Here is a 17,458-nt window from a genome sequence, read left to right on the forward strand (position 1 = left end):
CCATAATTGTCATGCTTTGTTTGCCCTCCTTACTGTGATCTTTCTATCCTCAGCTCTTTTTGGGGTGAACTTGTGGCCTTTAGAAGATGTCCCTCGTTACGTTCTGTGCCCCTCCTTTGCATTCTTTGAATTTATACCTGTGGAAACCAGTGATGAGGAAGAACCGTGTGCACTGTCTATGCAAAAGGTGTCTGAAGGGAAGGCCTATGAGCTCGTTATTACTAACTCTGATGGACTCTATAGGTGAGCTGACAGTATTTTAGTCTCTGAAAACCTGACACCTACTTTAAATGTTAAACTGAATGAATGTCTTTCCTAGTAACGTGCAGGCATCCACAGATGACTTTAGGGCTGATGGAAGCCTGGTTGGGATAAACGCTTATACCGATGCTAAATAAATGTTGCCTCAAGGCATCCACACACCATACAAAATTTTACATTTCTTTTCAATTTGAGATTTACAGTAAGTTTTTCTGATCTGACAAATGTGTGTTACATTTTTTCCCAATTATGACAAAAAAGGAGGAAAGCTGTCAATCTACCTCACACTATACAATCTTGCAAAAAAATTGATCAGAAATTTTCACCACTCTTAATTGAAAAAAAAAAAAACGGGAAATCCGAACAGAATTTCACTCAAAAAAAAAGCTTTCCATTTTTCTGTAGCAACGATAGCTTTTATGGAATTGCTGTAAAAATCGGATCATTTTATTGTATTGTGTATGGCCAACTTTTAAAGAGAAACTGTAACCAGGGATTTAACTTTATCCCAATCAGTAGCTGATAACCCCTTTTCCCATGGGAAATGTTTACATTTTCTGAAATAGACCATCAGTGACGTCTGTATGACATATATTGTGGTGAAACCCCTCCCACAGTGTGATGTCAGCACCTAGGTCCTGACATCACACTGTGGGAGCCTTGTTGCATTGTGGGAAATAATGGCTGTTTCCTACTGCCAAGCAACCAGTATCTCCCTCTGTGCATAAACACAACTTTTTAGCCTATCGCATTGTGAGGGGATTTGGTCATAGATAATGGCAGTTGGTGCTGTTTTTTTCTTGTCTGCCAGTAGTAAAGATGATGAGATGCAGGCTGATTTGTGAATTTAACAACATGAGCAAATTATATGGAGAATATCAATAATTTCTTGATCTCTCGTCTATTTTTTTTACTTTTCATTTTGCAATGTAATGATTTATTTTTTCCCCTTTTTACTACAGTTGCTCTTTAAACAGTCACTGATATTTTTTTGGGGTAGCAGATTAGTAAACAATTACTGTCCAGCCATGCTGCTTGCCTACAGCTGAGCAGCATGTTCTGTTTTATGGCGGGAAGGGACAACAAGTGGAGAATGAGGAGGAGGTGTTACAGTCCACCAGTGATTTGGCTTGGCAGATTGCTACAAGAATATTGCAGGACACATACTAAGGCTAGATTTTCTCAAGACGCAATCACAAAAAAAATCATTTCTGGCTATGAAAATCTAGCATCTGTTTGTAGTTTAACTGGTTGAATCAAGTTTTATGTTAGCTTGCGTAACTGTTCCCCTAGGGGTTGAGTCTCTGTTCCTCCTTATTTGCTTAAAGAGGACCTTTAATGACTTAGCGGAGCACAAAAAATGATTCAGGATATCCATTTTTATGTTCATTATTCTTAAACATCAGAAACACATCTTATAATTATATATGACTTTATATTGTGTATGTAACCCCACCCTCGCAGTGATGTTTACTCTAGGCAATGATATCATGCAGTCTTGTGCCCCAGAGCAAGCTGGGTTCACTTCAAGAACACCAGATTTATGAAGCTTAACCACTTTAGCATTTAGGACACTACCCCCTACGTCCAAATATGCATGCTGGACGTAAGAACTAGGTCCATGAAAAAACAGAGCTGCTGAGGTTCGCAGGGCCGCCTGTTAGCCCGGAGATCAATTAATGGGAACGCAGTTCTAAGTCCCGTTACAACGATCGCTGGCTTCTATGGAGAAGCTGTGGCTCTATTACACATCCCCTCTTCACTTCATGTAAGTAAGCTTACAGGAAGCCAAAAAAAAAAATGAATAGACATTTTTACATTTAAAATTAACTGTTTACCTCCCACACACCCAAAAATACTTAAATCAAATTTTTAATTACAAGCAAACTTATAATAACGTCCTGCTAGAGCCTCTTAACAGCTCCAGGATGTTTTTATAAGTCAAACAGTGCTGCTGCCGCTGCTGTGCGTGTGCACATGCGTTAAGTGGGGGAAAAAACCCTTTATTTCCAAATAATATATTGTCACATACTTTGTACTAGGGACATAATTAAAATCTTGTGATAACCAGGACAGACAGATAAAATGTGTGGGTTTTATGCACAGTAGCAGTGTTTATATTAAAACTATAGGGGATGAAATTGGAGAAATAGTGTATTTTTTTTATTTTTTCCTTGTTTTTCCCTTCAAAATGCATAGAAAATAAAGTAATTACTGAAAAGATAACCCCAAACAGCCTAATTGGTGGTGAAAAAAACAAGATATACTGTAGATTATTTTGTTGTGATTAGTAGGGATTAAGCTATTGGCAAATGAAAGGAATGAGCACTGAAAGGTGTATCGCTCTTACTTAGTTACTTAGTTACTCGTGATCACTAGTCTGTGTATTCGTGATTAAAAACACGCCAACTTTAGCGGTTAATAGCAAAGCCCCCTTACATGCTAGAAACGCCAAACAAAATTTATTTTAAAGTTTCAAAAGAAAAAAGTATACATTTAAATGCGGTAAATGACAATTGATGTATTTATCACATTTACGGTAAATGTATAATTTTTTCCTTTGAAACTTTAAAATTGATTTTCTCAAAAACTATAAGGTCTTTTTGAAAAAAATGTCTTCTTGTTCCCACTGTTCTTCTTAACGTATCTGACAAATTTGGTGTGTCGAGCATGTAAAGTGGCTTTGCTATTAACTGTTAAAGTCGGCGGGTTTTTAATCACGAATACCACTCGGGATTCGTGATTACATGCGTTTATTTGACTCAAAACCGCACTTGAGTTGGATAGCCCTTTCTACTAGTGATCACGAGTCAATTCATAAGTGGGCAGAGTCAAATTCGTTATTGGGGGTATCCGAACACCACTGGTCTTGGGCAGCATTGGCTTCTGGGAGATTTGGGAGAATCCGTTTACATTAAATACCGTAAATTCCTTAGATTGTCCAGGTTTCAAAAATTTATTTAACCAGCAACCTACCAAAAATGTAAATGGATTTAGCCGCAGGTAAGTCCAAACTTCTTTTTCAGGGCATTGCTCAGGGTCACTTTAAATCAAACAAGGACTGTGACAGATTGCTTTGAGCGCTTGTTCATTATTTTTCTACCAGTTTTTGCTCCTCTTTTGAATATCGTTTCCTCTTTTATTTATTACATAATTTGGGTCCTACGGGAGAAAAGCACTTTACACATGTTTAGTTGTTGTATTATTATTATTATTATTATTATTATTATTATTATTATTATTATTATTGAATTTAGAACCTAGGCAAAATGTATTGAAGTGAACAGGGAAGGCAGAGTCTCCAAAGTCATCTAAATTCTGCCTTTCCCTTTAACTTCAACAGGGCTGTGGAGTCAGGTTCGGAGCAATTTTTGGCTACCTGGAGTCTGAGTCAGTGATTTCATAAACGGAGGAGGAGGAGGAGTTTAATGATTTTTGTACAGACTCCATAGCCCTGCAGGGGCTAAGGCGTAGGAGCCGGAGTCAAGGAGTCGGAGCAGTTTTGGGTACCTGGAGTTGGAGTCTGTGGTTTCATAAACGAAAGAGTTCAGGTTGTAGTCAGATGATTTTTGTACTGACTCCACAGCTCTGATTTACTTAAATGCATTCTAGCTTAAATTCCGAATTCTGCTGCTTATCCACTTTTTACATATGCAGGAAATATGTTTATCTAGGCAGACAGAATACTCTTAGGTGGCAGTAGCAGTTTGGACAGGCCAGCTACCACTTATTTAGTTGCTTGGATACTGGTGTTTGTTATTAGCACAATGCTAGCATATGCATTTCAGAATCAGGAAATATTTCATGATAGGGCCTCCCGCATAAAAGTAAGAACAGGGTTTTTCTAAGAAGCAATAATGTCTTATGGCACCGTACATCTGCCATGCATAGAAATAGATGTTGTACTTTGTATTTTGGATTCCAGCCATAGCTAAAAACAAAAACAAGTACTGCAGCTTCATTAAAGACAGATGTTGCGCCATTTTGTACTGTGATACATCGCATGGTTAACAGATGTGGTAACTGTCCCAAGAGTACCTGTCACCTCCAACTGATATGTCTATTATTCACAAAAGTTGGCTGTTTTCTTGTGACTTGTTACTTTACTAAAGGCAAAACTTTCACATCTTAGTCCTCAAAAGTGTCACACTTACAGGGCCACAGTGTCAAATCTGTTGTGATTCTGCCTCCCCTATAGCCATTTATGCAGGAGCAGCAGAATGAAGTGCTCAACATGCTTTGGGGCCTGTTTGTAAAAGAGGAGAACTTTTGTTTGAGAACTTTTCAATGGTTCCAAAACTTTTCCAGTCCACTGTACCTGTTAAGCTACTTAGACATGGTATTGTTGCTTGGGGCAATAGTCTGTGATGGCTTCAAATGGAAATCTACCTGGTGTATAATTGCCATCTATTGGGCCATTTTTGGCAATTTCGGTGCCTCAAGCAAGATACCTATAAGGCCTTGTGGATCTCTTGCTTTCTTGCCAGTCCCTATGCACCATTCTCCACTGCAGGCTTCATTCTATGTGGAAAAAGCAGCACTGGAACACTGGCAAGGCTAGTGCCTAACAGTACCATCTACACAGCCCCCCCCCCTTTCAGATGTAGATTTGCCACTGCACCCAATAACACTTCCTTGCATAATGATACCCCTCCCCCACATAACAGGTGCCTTAGCCTCTTCTCCAAAGCAAATGGCACCATTATATCGCCCCTATACAAAGCACAGGGATTGCGCCCTCCCTGTGCAGCTATGTTCTCACTCATTGAACAAGTGCAGTTATAATGTCCTTCCATGCCCGGATTTACATCACAGGAGCCTATAGGCACAGATGTCCTGGCACTCTAGACTTTCCCATCCATGAACCTACAAACCACTGCTGAAGCACACTGCAAGTGGGCTGGCTGCCCCAGTTGCCACTTCTCCCTTACTTCCCTTGCCTGTCATAGGTAGCTACAGGTGCCTCTTAGCATTAGGTAAACCTGCCTCAGAATAAAATGGCTAGTGGTGCCCCTGACTGAAGGGAGAGCTCGTCAGTGGAATACCGAGAGCTGGTTGAGTAACTTCTCACTTACACTCTGCTCAGTACGCTCCATGTATAGGTAAGGCAGGAGAGAGGTGCTAGGGGATGGAGCTGCCTTTCCATCATCAGGCGCCTGTAGGCACATGCCTACAGTGCCTTATAGTAAATCCAGCCATGTGTCCTCCTATAACATGCACACCCATAATCTCCCTATATTACAAGTATAGCAATTCTGTCCCTCCACTACAAGTGCCTCCCTCTCCCCCCCCCCCCCCCCCCCCCGTTCAACAAGCTTAAAAACCTGAAGTGAGAAGGATATGAAAGCTGACATATTTATTTCCTTTTAAACAATGCAAATTGCCTGGCTGCCCTGCTGATCCTCTGCATCTAATATTTTACCCATAGACTCTTAACCTTTTAGCAGCAAAATAAAGTAAAACTTTATTTGGCTGCAGGACTACATTTCTCCTGCTTCTGGGGAAGTGTGTCTTCCCTGGCCTGGCAGGCTATTTTGGTATGCAGAGGGGGCGACATGGAGCTTTTATGGTGCAGATGGCTGGATCGGCGTCTTCTCTCCTCCACCGCAGCAGCGATGTAACCCTGACATGTCACATGACCTGTAATCGGGATCCATGAGACCATGTCAGTGTTACAACACCACCCAGTGGTGGAAGAGTCTTTCATAACCTCTCTTCCACCACCAGGTGGCGCTGTAACGCTGACATGGCCCCCTGAATCCTGATGATGTCATATTATGTGATCAGATGTGATTGGGACCCAGAAGACCTGTTGGACTCGGAGTTCAGAGCTGCGGGTGGAGGAAGAGAAGAAGCAGTCTGGAACATGTTACTATAACTGATCCCTGCCACCCACCTAATGCAGAAAATGGGATGTGCCAGCAGAGGTTTAGAGTGTACAGGACAAAACATTTAGTTTGCAGCTACTGATCGGTTAACAAGTGTGCAGATGTGGTGCTCTGACTAACTTTACCACAAGCTTGTTTCAGGTGTGGGATTCAGACACTGCTGATGCCAGAACAATCATAAGGACTGCTGGGTAACTGGTATTGTTTGAAAGGAAATACACATGGCAGCCGTCAAATCTCTATAACTTCAGGCTTCCTTTAACCATCATAATGTGCCCAAAAAAAAGTCAATAACTTCTCACTCATAAAGCAAGCACAGCCACCACACTGTCCCTCCCTCCCACCAAAGCACATGCCATCGTCTCCTACATGGAACTATATGGTCTGCTGCATAACTAGTGCAAACCTAGTAGCACCCTTCAAAAGGACCGCTATCCTCTGGGGGAAAAAAAAAATAGGTCACATGACAAGTGCAAGTGACAGTCTTGTGTCAACATGAAAAAAATGCTCAGAATTGCCACTTATCTAACAGCACCGACAAGTCACAGAATAAACCAAATGAGAAGCCAAAATGGAAAATGGAGTATTCAGCTTCAGGCTACAGTGAAATGCATCCATTTTCCAGCCAGTGTACAGCGCTGTTGCAACACGTGTTGACCCCATCACACCTTGTGATGCCGTGTGAGTATAGAGTGCGGTTACAGCAAGGCCCCCACACACCTTATGATGCCGTGTGCGTATAGAGTGCTGTTACAGCATGACCCCATCATACCTTGTGACACCATGTGCGTATAGAGTGCTGTTAAAGCATGACCCCATCACACCTTGTGACGCCATGTGCGTATAGAGTGCTGTTACAGCATGACCCCATCACACCTTATGATGCCGTGTGCTTATACAGTGCTGTTACAGCATGACCCCATCACACCTTATGATGCCGTGTGCTTATACAGTGCTGTTACAGCATGACCCCATCACACCTTGTGACACCATGTGCGTACAGAGTGCTGTTACAGCACGTGTTGTGCCCATCACACCTTGTGACGCCATGTGCGTATAGAGTGCTGTTACAGCATGACCCCATCAAACCTTGTGATGCCATGTGCGTATAGAGTGCTGTTACAGCATGACCTCATCATACCTTGTGATGACATGTGCGTATAGAGTGCTGTAACAGCATGACCCCATCACACCTTGTGATGCCATGTATGTACAGAGTTCTGTTACAGCGCGTGTTGACCCCAAAACACCTTGTAAAGACATGTGCGTATAGAGTGCTGTTACAGCGTGACCCCATCACACCTTGTGATGACATGTGCGTATAGAGTGCTGTTACAGCGTGTGTTGACATGTGCGTATAGAGTGCTGTTACAGCATGACCCCATCACACCTTATGATGCCGTGTGCGTATACAGTGCTATTACAGCATGACCCCATCACACCTTGTGATGGGGTCATGCTGTAATAGCACTGTATACGCACACGGCATCATAAGGTGTGATGGGGTCATGCTGTAACAGCACTCTATACGCACATGTCAACACACGCTGTAACAGCACTCTATACGCACATGTCATCACAAGGTGTGATGGGGTCACGCTGTAACAGCACTCTATACGCACATGTCTTTACAAGGTGTTTGTGACACCATGTGCGTACAGAGTGCTGTTACAGCATGTGTTGTGCCCATCACACCTTGTGACGCCATGTGCGTATAGAGTGCTGTTACAGCATGACCCCATCACACCTTGTGATGACATGTGCGTATAGAGTGCTGTTACAGCATGACTCCATCATACCTTGTGATGCCATGTGCGTATAGAGTGCTGTTACAGCATGACCCCATCATACCTTGTGATGACATGTGCGTATAGAGTGCTGTTACAGCATGACCCCATCACACCTTGTGATGCCGTGTGCGTATACAGTGCTGTTACAGCATGACCCCATCACACCTTGTGATGCCATGTATGTACAGAGTTCTGTTACAGCGCGTGTTGACTCCAACACACCTTGTAAAGACATGTGCGTATAGAGTGCTGTAACAGCATGACCCCATCACACCTTGTGATGACATGTGCATAAAGAGTGCTGTTACAGCATGACCCCATCACACCTTGTGATGACATGTGCGCATAGAGTGCTGTTACAGCATGACCCCATCACACCTTGTGATGCCATGTGCATATAGAGTGCTGTTACAGCATGACCCCATCATACCATGTGATGACATGTGCATAAAGAGTGCTGTTACAGCATGACCCCATCACACCTTGTGATGCCATGTGATGACATGTGCATAAAGAGTGCTGTAACAGCATGACCCCAACACACCTTGTGATGACATGTGCATAAAGAGTGCTGTTACAGCATGACCCCATCACACCTTGTGATGCCATGTGCGCATAGAGTGCTATTACAGCATGACCCCATCACATCTTGTGACACCATGTGCGTACAGAGTGCTGTTACAGCATGTGTTGTGCCCATCACACCTTGTGACGCCATGTGCGTATAGAGTGCTGTTACAGCATGACCCCATCACACCTTGTGATATCATGTGCGTATAGAGTGCTGTTACAGCATGACCCCATCATACCTTGTGATGCCATGTGCGTATAGAGTGCTGTTACAGCATGACCCCATCATACCTTGTGATGACGTGCGTATAGAGTGCTGTTACAGCATGACCCCATCACACCTTGTGATGCCGTGTGCGTATACAGTGCTGTTACAGCATGACCCCATCACACCTTGTGATGCCATGTATGTACAGAGTTCTGTTACAGCGCGTGTTGACCCCAACACACCTTGTAAAGACATGTGCGTATAGAGTGCTGTAACAGCATGACCCCATCACACCTTGTGATGACATGTGCGTATAGAGTGCTGTAACAGCATGACCCCAACACACCTTGTGATGACATGTGCATAAAGAGTGCTGTTACAGCATGACCCCATCACACCTTGTGATGACATGTGCGCATAGAGTGCTGTTACAGCATGACCCCATCACACCTTGTGATGCCATGTGCATATAGAGTGCTGTTACAGCATGACCCCATCATACCTTGTGATGCCATGTGATGACATGTGCATAAAGAGTGCTGTTACAGCATGACCCCATCACACCTTGTGATGCCATGTGCGCATAGAGTGCTGTTACAGCATGACCCCATCACACCTTGTGATGCCATGTGCGTATAGAGTGCTGTTACAGCATGACCCCAACACACCTTGTGACGCCATGTGCGTATAGAGTGCTGTTACAGCATGACCCCATCACACCTTGTGACGCCATGTGCGTATAGAGTGCTGTTACAGCGTGACCCCATCACACCTTGTGATGACATGTGCGTATAGAGTGCTGTAACAGCATGACCCCATCACACCTTGTGATGACATGTGCGTATAGAGTGCTGTAACAGCATGACCCCAACACACCTTGTGATGACATGTGCATAAAGAGTGCTGTTACAGCATGACCCCATCACACCTTGTGATGACATGTGCGCATAGAGTGCTGTTACAGCATGACCCCATCACACCTTGTGATGCCATGTGCGTATAGAGTGCTGTTACAGCATGACCCCATCACACCTTGTGATGCCATGTGCGTATAGAGTGCTGTTACAGCATGACCACATCACACCTTGTGATGCCATGTGCGTATAGAGTGCTGTTTCAGCGCGGGGGTTTGTCCCCAACACACCTTGTAAAGACGTGTGTGTATAGAGTGCTGTTACAGCGTGACCCCATCACACCTTGTGATGACATGTGCGTATAGAGTGCTGTTACAGAGCGTGTTGACCCCATCACACCTTGTGTTGACCCCATCACACCTTGTGTTGACCCCATCACACCTTGTGATGACATGTGCGTATAGAGGGCTGTTACAGCATGACCCCATCACACCTTGTGATGACATGTGCGTATAGAGTGCTGTTACAGCGCGTGTTGTGCCCATCACACCTTGTGACGCCATGTGCATATAGAGTGCTGTTACAGCATGACCCCATCACACCTTGTGATGACATGTGCGTATAGAGTGCTGTTACAGCGCGTGTTGTGCCCATCACACCTTGTGACGCCATGTGCATATAGAGTGCTGTTACAGCATGACCCCATCACACCTTGTGACGCCATGTGCATATAGAGTGCTGTTACAGCATGACCCCATCACACCTTGTGACACCATGTGCGTATAGAGTGCTGTTACAGCGCGTGTTGTGCCCATCACACCTTGTGACGCCATGTGCATATAGAGTGCTGTTAAAACATGTTGACCCCATCACACCTTGTGCCACCATGTGCGTGGCTGTAGGCGGATGTAGCAGAAACCAGCAGCAGTTAAATGTTTTGACAATAACAATCAAATGAGACATTTCGTTTCAGCACACGGCTATTGACTATAGTTTAACACACAGTCTGCACATTCTTTTGCCGCCCACTTGTTTTATATATAAAGGTATTACATCAGCCTGTGCTGTGCAATACATTAAATCTTTTAAGATGCAGATTGGAGCTTTTTGCCATTAGGCAGTCTAGGTATTCATCTGCATGCCATGAAATTGTTATTATTCAGCTTGTCCACATTACTGTAAGAGAAATATGCCCCAAACAAATTGTTAGCATTATAGCTGTAAATTATTTGCATAAAGTGAATTAATGGTGCTGAGAGTCTTTGTAGAGCTGCCAGTAAGATCCTTTGTGTTTCAGGTACCGACTCGGGGACGTTGTACGAGTCACCGGCTTTCATAATCAGTCTCCCATAGTGACGTTCCTATACAGGTAGGTATTGGCAGCATTAATCTTTTCTCCTGTCAAACATTCACAATATTTCAGCTTAAACCCACTAATTTTGTTTCACCACAGCCTTGAAATATGTGAAAACCTTTTCTTGTTTATAGGAACAGCCAGACCTTGAATGTCCGTGGAGAGCGTATTACAGAATGTAGTTTTTATAAGTCTCTTCAATGCGCGGTAGCCTTGTGGCCTGGGGCCTCCCTTCTCAACTACTGCTGTGCAGAAAGTGGAATTATGGGTAAGCACACAATATAAACATGGGTTTCCTATTGTCAGGAATATAACGGTTTCAGTGTGTGCCTAGTAGCTAGTTACAGCCATTACTCCTACCTTGTGAACGGAGGAGGCTGAAGCATGCACTCTACTTCCAGACTTATTGGCCTGAGGGGCTCTATCACTCATACTATTAGTACTTCCAACAGGGTCTATAATGCTGCCATTCCAGCATTCTAAGAGGAGGAGTATATGAGATGCAATAAGTAGAAGAAAAGGGCATGTGGTTAATTGCTGTTGAAAGGTGTTAACAGCGAGGAGCATGCATAGGGAAATTTGAAGAGTTGGGTTTCTGAGCTTTTTTGAATGGTTTAAAGATTTCAGGAGGCCTATTAGGAAATTCCATAGAGTGGAGGTAGCCTTAGAGAAGTTTTGAAGCTATGCCAGAGGATAAGAGAGAGGAAGCCATTAGTAAGAGCAAAAAGTGTGTGTGTGTGTGTGTGTGTGTGTGTGTGGGGGGGGGGGGGGGGTTTGAAGAGGTACTTGATAGATAGAACTGAGTTAAAAACAGCTAAAGTAATAAACACATTCATAGACATATGAAGTCTAATCACGTACAGGCAATACGATTATACACATATGAAGTCTAATCACATACAGGCAATACGTTTCGTGGCTCTAACGCCCACTTCCTCAGGTCAAATACAGTGCTAAAGATATATCTAGAGCCGAGAACGGGTTGCGTCCATAAGTGTGAACACTGACTAACTGGTATAATACTGAAGAATGCTACGAAGTGGTAATTATGAAGTAGGTTGTGAGTTTTTAGGGGCAGTGTTGGTTGGTGGGGAGGGGTTTTAAATCGGCTTTAGGCATCATATTTACTAGCTGTAGTTAAAACTATACAGAGCAGTTCAGTCCTATATTTGTGTTTGTTGGACTATAATCTTTTAATGAACGGTAAAGTGATCCGTCTCCCTGTTTACAGGTCCGTTGTGTGGCGGCTCAGACCCTCACTATGAGGTGTTCATTGCATTGAAAGGGGTGAGAGATCTCACTGAGGAGCAGAGGTACAAGGTGAGCAACTTTACATTCAGCTCAGGTTCTTTGCAATCACCGTATAAATGTAATTCGTCTTGTCACTTATTTCTGCATGATTGGGCACAGGCTTTCCCTGCCACCAGGTTCAGCATACCTAGGTTGTCATAGTGATAAAACTTCTGTTCAGAAATATAACTCAACAAATGAAATTTGTTAATTTTGGGCTTACACCCACTGTAGGAATTTGTGTGTGTGTGTGTGTGTGTGTGTGTGTGTGTGTGTGTGTTCAGTGTGTGTGTGTGTGCGCGCGCACACACATGTGCCACCATAGAGACAAGTCCTGTGTCCTGAGTGAAACGTGTCACAACACACTGATCATCACTAACTTCTAATACATTTTAGTATTTGAAAGGCCTGTGCCTATAAACTGTCCCTTAGATTGGAAGATTTTGGCAGGGTCCTCCCTAGTGAATTTTACATGATTGTGTGCTCCATTCCTAGTTCCTATGACTGCCTTGTACCTGCCTTATTACACTTGCCTAACAAGCCCCAAATCGCATGATCATGTATCTTGTACCCTGTTTGCCTTGTGTGTGTATATATATATGCTTGTGTGTCCAATGTTGTTTATAGTCTTTTTACGCTGCACCTGCCATCCTTTGTACCATTGTATGTATTTGTTGTCCAGTGCTGCTTAATATGTTGGCACTTGATAAATACAATAAAAAAGAATAACAACAATGTAGGCATACAGTATTGGTAATAGGTGCAATGATGAGTACCTGTCACAACAAAATCCTTTTATGCATTTTTAGTCGGTCTTGCATCTCCCTGAAGGTATTATGTGTACTTCTGAAAACAACCTTTTGTATCTTTAACCGTCTGCACTTTTGTATTTGCCTGCAGTCCACATCTAATCTTTCAAAAGATGGTATAAGTCTCTTATTTTAAAACCGAGCCGGTCACCCTTCCAGGTTATAATTCATTATTAAATCTATTTTTAGAAATCATATATTTCCAAAAACCCCTCACACACCTCTGAATGACTACAACTTCCATCTCCTATTCATGTTGTTGGTGTCTCTGCTGTAATCCACTTAATCAGCTGCACTCCTTCCTGTTGTCTAACTTTCCTGTATCAAGTCACATGACCATGCACATCACAAGTGTACATGCAGTATACACTTAGTATAATAGGGAAAAAAAAAACATTTCTACCACGTGGGCAATACATCAGACAGAATTCTGATAAGATTACAGTCTACAGCAATGACAGTCTGCAAAGCAGGAGGATATCAGTGGCTGGACTTCTGACCAGGTACTCCATTATTTGATATCAGCCAATCAAGGAGCCTATATGCATACATGTTTTCAATTCAATTGAACTCTTCCTCAAGAATGATAGACAGTTAGCCAAACTCTCTTCCCTTTACGTCTCTTATATCTTGTTTTAGCGGTGTACACCAACCGAATTTAGCCCTTCCATAGCCCAGTACATACATGCTTAGCTATCTCACAATATACATCTCTGCAGTCTTCTCTCCAAGAAACTACACATATTGTGCATTCCACATACAGTACATAATCTACCACACTTCTCTTAGACTCACACAGTGCATTTTTCTCCTGTCACCCACCAGGATACCACCTCCATGACCACTCCGCTCCTCCATTTTGCTGTCACTCAAGTTAATGAAACCTTAATCCTCACAGCACTGCAAAATGAGTCCTTGGAAAAGTCCCACTGCTGTCATTCATATATCACATAGTGTCATTTTTTCTGAAAATCACAATTCCCAAACCTGATCACAACAGAGAGCATGACAGCCGTCATCTTGAATACTAATGTGATATCCAGTTCAATCAGAAAGCCTTCTAGTCAGGAATATGCAACTACTTTACACACAAATGTTCACTGGTATAAATGAGTCAAAAAAAAACGATTCTCAGAACTTCTAATAGTGTGGCTAATCTATTAGAGCAGAGAGGAAGTTTTGTTTATAGTTCCACTATAGTCTACTTTTATGTGTTTGGGATATGGGAAGACACTGTAATGCCTGTAGTAAATATAGGCAAACATGAGAACATAGTTGGCATGTCCAGTAGATGAACTTCAATGAACTCCAGGAACTGAGGGTAGAAAAGATCGAGAACACCAGGAGTGGCCGTATAGTGTACTAGTATATAAAACAATGGGAAATTAGAGCTAGTATATTACTAGCTCTAATTTCCCAGATGGCAATTCCCCTCATGCGCATTGAGTGTTTGCTTCTTTCAGCAACCCAATATTGTGAGTATAAATTCTCATCTATTCTTTGATTACCATCATATTACATACAACCTTTGTACTTTGATATTAGTTTAGTGGGTGCCTCCTATCTGTGTTTCAATAGCCTGTTCACCAGTTTATAATAATGGCAGATGCAGATTTCTTCTGAAAGTAGCAAACATACCGACAGTGGCAATCATTTCAGCTGATTGTCTTTTTTATAAATCGAATAGTATAAAAACACCGGCTTTTTTCCCATTTGGCTATAATCCCCACAATCTTTTACCAGTAGATGCTATGAGCTTTTCTACCTCTAGATGGCATTGAGAGCATAAACTGAGGAAATAATGGAAATTTATGCACTAAGAAGACTTTCAAAGCCTTCTGTGTCTCCGTGGGAGTATGCTTTGAGGTGGTAATCTGCTCACCAGTGCTTTCTGATGAAACAGAAGTGTAAAGGAAGGGCTGGAGAGGTCTGTGGCTCTCCACTTTATAGGTTACACTATAAAGGTTAATAAAATATACCTCAATCACTGTAATGTGCTTCCAGTTCTTTTAAGCCTGTAATATTGAAGAATAACACAATAAGGCAGATCTGTTACAAATGTGTCGTGTATCCTTACATTCCTCTATGAAATTCATTGTAAACTACTGGTTGTTAAGAAAAGGTCACATTGATTGAACAGACAGGCTAGTGATGGCTCAGCTATAGATAATCAATGTCTGTTTGCATGCAGGTTACATTTGGAAATAAAAGCATAACTGTTTAAAGAGAAACTCCGACCAAGAATTGAACTTTATCCCAACCAGTAGCTGATACCCCTTTTTACATGAGAAATCTATTCCTTTTCACAAACAGACCATCAGGAGGCGCTGTATGACTGATATTGTGGTGAAACCCCTCCCACAAAGAAATTCTGAGTACGTACTCTTGGTAGTTTCCTGTCTGTGAACCTTGCTGCATTTTGGGAAATAGCTGTTTACAGCTGTTTCTAACTGCCAAAAAAAACATGCAGCAGCTACATCACCTGCCAACAGTAAAAATGTCACCATGTGATAAATGTCACAATGTAAATCAGGGATTTATAAGATTTTACAATGGGCAAACACTGACTAAATCATTTATAAACGAAAGAAATACCGAGAGCCCAATATAGTGTAGTATGCAAAACAAGGGGTTGGAAATGAAAAGTATATAATGTGTATATACTCACAAACGTGGGTTACCGCCTAGGTAACCACTGTATAGGCAGGTGAGGAGATTAGACCTGTCCTCACTCCGGATTAAAAGTCGCTCTCTGTAGGTGAGGAAAAATGGGGATCAACCCCTCCACCAGGGGTGGATGTTGATAATGTAAGAGTGAACAGAGGCGCCAGCAGGATAAAAGGTTCTAAAAGGCTTAAAATCCCTCAGGAGGTGGTGGTGGACGCGCCTCCCCGAAGCAGACAAGATACCGTCAGTTTCATTACAACAGGTTTATTAATATACGCCAAAACAAACAGTGCAACGCGTTTCACGGGTATGTTCCCACTTCCTCAGGCAATAAACAGATAGGAGTACACAGTATAAATCATTTACACATAATTATTGTAAAAATTAAGCACTTTTTTTATTACATTATTTTCACTGGAGTTCCTCTTTAAGTCAGGGGCGCGACTTAGAATTATTGTGTCCTGAGCACAAAAACAATAATGACACCTCTGTCCATAGTAGATTTTGGACAGTATTACTACTTGGTCAGCTGGATTACCTAAGACACTGGCCATTTTAAAGATACGGTATTTGTAAAGGTGCAGATCCGTACCATTTTGGGGGGGATTTACACTATGACTCTTTGTATTGTTAATCATGCCTTCTTATTTGAAAACTGATATTGACCCCCCCCCCACCCCCCTCATATGCAGTAGGACCTGTTACTACCTGTTTACCACTAGAATCTATCGATGAGGACCTACCCGCAACTAGATTGTACCTTTTGCTACATGCTTACCACTAGAATCTAGCTTTTACTACCTACCTACCACTTGAGTCTATGCATCACAACCTACCCACCACTAGAATCTCCTCATCACGACCTACCCACCACTAGAATCTCCTCATCACGACCTACCCAGCACTAGAATCTACCAATCACGACCTACCCACCACTAGAATCTACCGATCACGATCTAGTACCCACCACTAGAATCTACAGATCATGACCTACCCACCACTAGAATCTACTTATCACGACCTACCCACCACTAGAATATGATTTAAAATGACTGATACTCAGCTCCTTCTAGACATTTACTGGTATGTTTACAAACATGGTGAAGTCAAGAGAATGGTCCAGGAAGACAAGAGAAGAGGTGATTTCTCTTCACAGGAAGGGCAATGGCTATAAGAAGATTGCAAAGATGTTAAACATACCAAGAGAGAGGAAGCATAATTCGCAAATTCAAGGCAAAGGGCACTGTTGACACGCTACCTGGTCATGGCAGAAAGAAGATGCTGAATTCAACTGCTGTGCGCTACCTGAAGCGCAAAGTGGAGAAAAGTCCCCATGTGACCGCTGAGGAACTGAAAAAAGATTTGTCAGATGTGGGTACTGAAGTTTCAGCTCAGACAATAAGTCGCACACTGCGTAATGAAGGCCTCCATGCCAGAACTCCCAGGCGCACCCCCTTGCTGTCTCCAAAGAATAAGAAGAGTCGACTGCAGTATGCCAAAAGTCATGTGGACAAACCACAAAAGTTTTGGGATAGTGTTCTGTGGACTGATGAAACAAAATTATTAGTGTTTGGGCCAATGGATCAACACTATGCTTGGAAGAGAAAGAACAAGGCCTATGAAGAAAAGAACACCTTGCCTCCTGTGAAGCATGGCGGGGGGTCAATCATGCTTTGGGGCTGTTTTGCTTCTTCAGGTACAGGGAAGCTTCAGCGTGTGCAAGGTACCATGAATTATTTTCACTACCTGGAGATATTGGATTAAAAT

At 42.6% G+C, this 17,458-nt stretch overlaps 1 protein-coding gene across 1 annotated transcript in view; it reads left to right on the forward strand.

The window, feature by feature from the left end:
- The window catches only part of LOC137541038 (inactive phospholipase C-like protein 2), a 478,057-nt gene that overhangs the window by 16,023 nt on the left and 444,576 nt on the right, over window positions 1-17,458 (forward strand). The window contains exons 5-8 of the mRNA XM_068262181.1: window positions 54-243; window positions 10,869-10,940; window positions 11,060-11,193; window positions 12,157-12,245. Of these exons, the coding sequence (XP_068118282.1) occupies window positions 54-243; window positions 10,869-10,940; window positions 11,060-11,193; window positions 12,157-12,245 (485 nt within the window). The remainder of the gene's footprint in view (window positions 1-53; window positions 244-10,868; window positions 10,941-11,059; window positions 11,194-12,156; window positions 12,246-17,458) is intronic.

Source organism: Hyperolius riggenbachi, chromosome 12 (genome assembly GCF_040937935.1).
Source record: "Hyperolius riggenbachi isolate aHypRig1 chromosome 12, aHypRig1.pri, whole genome shotgun sequence".
Classification (NCBI taxonomy): Eukaryota; Metazoa; Chordata; class Amphibia; order Anura; family Hyperoliidae; genus Hyperolius; species Hyperolius riggenbachi.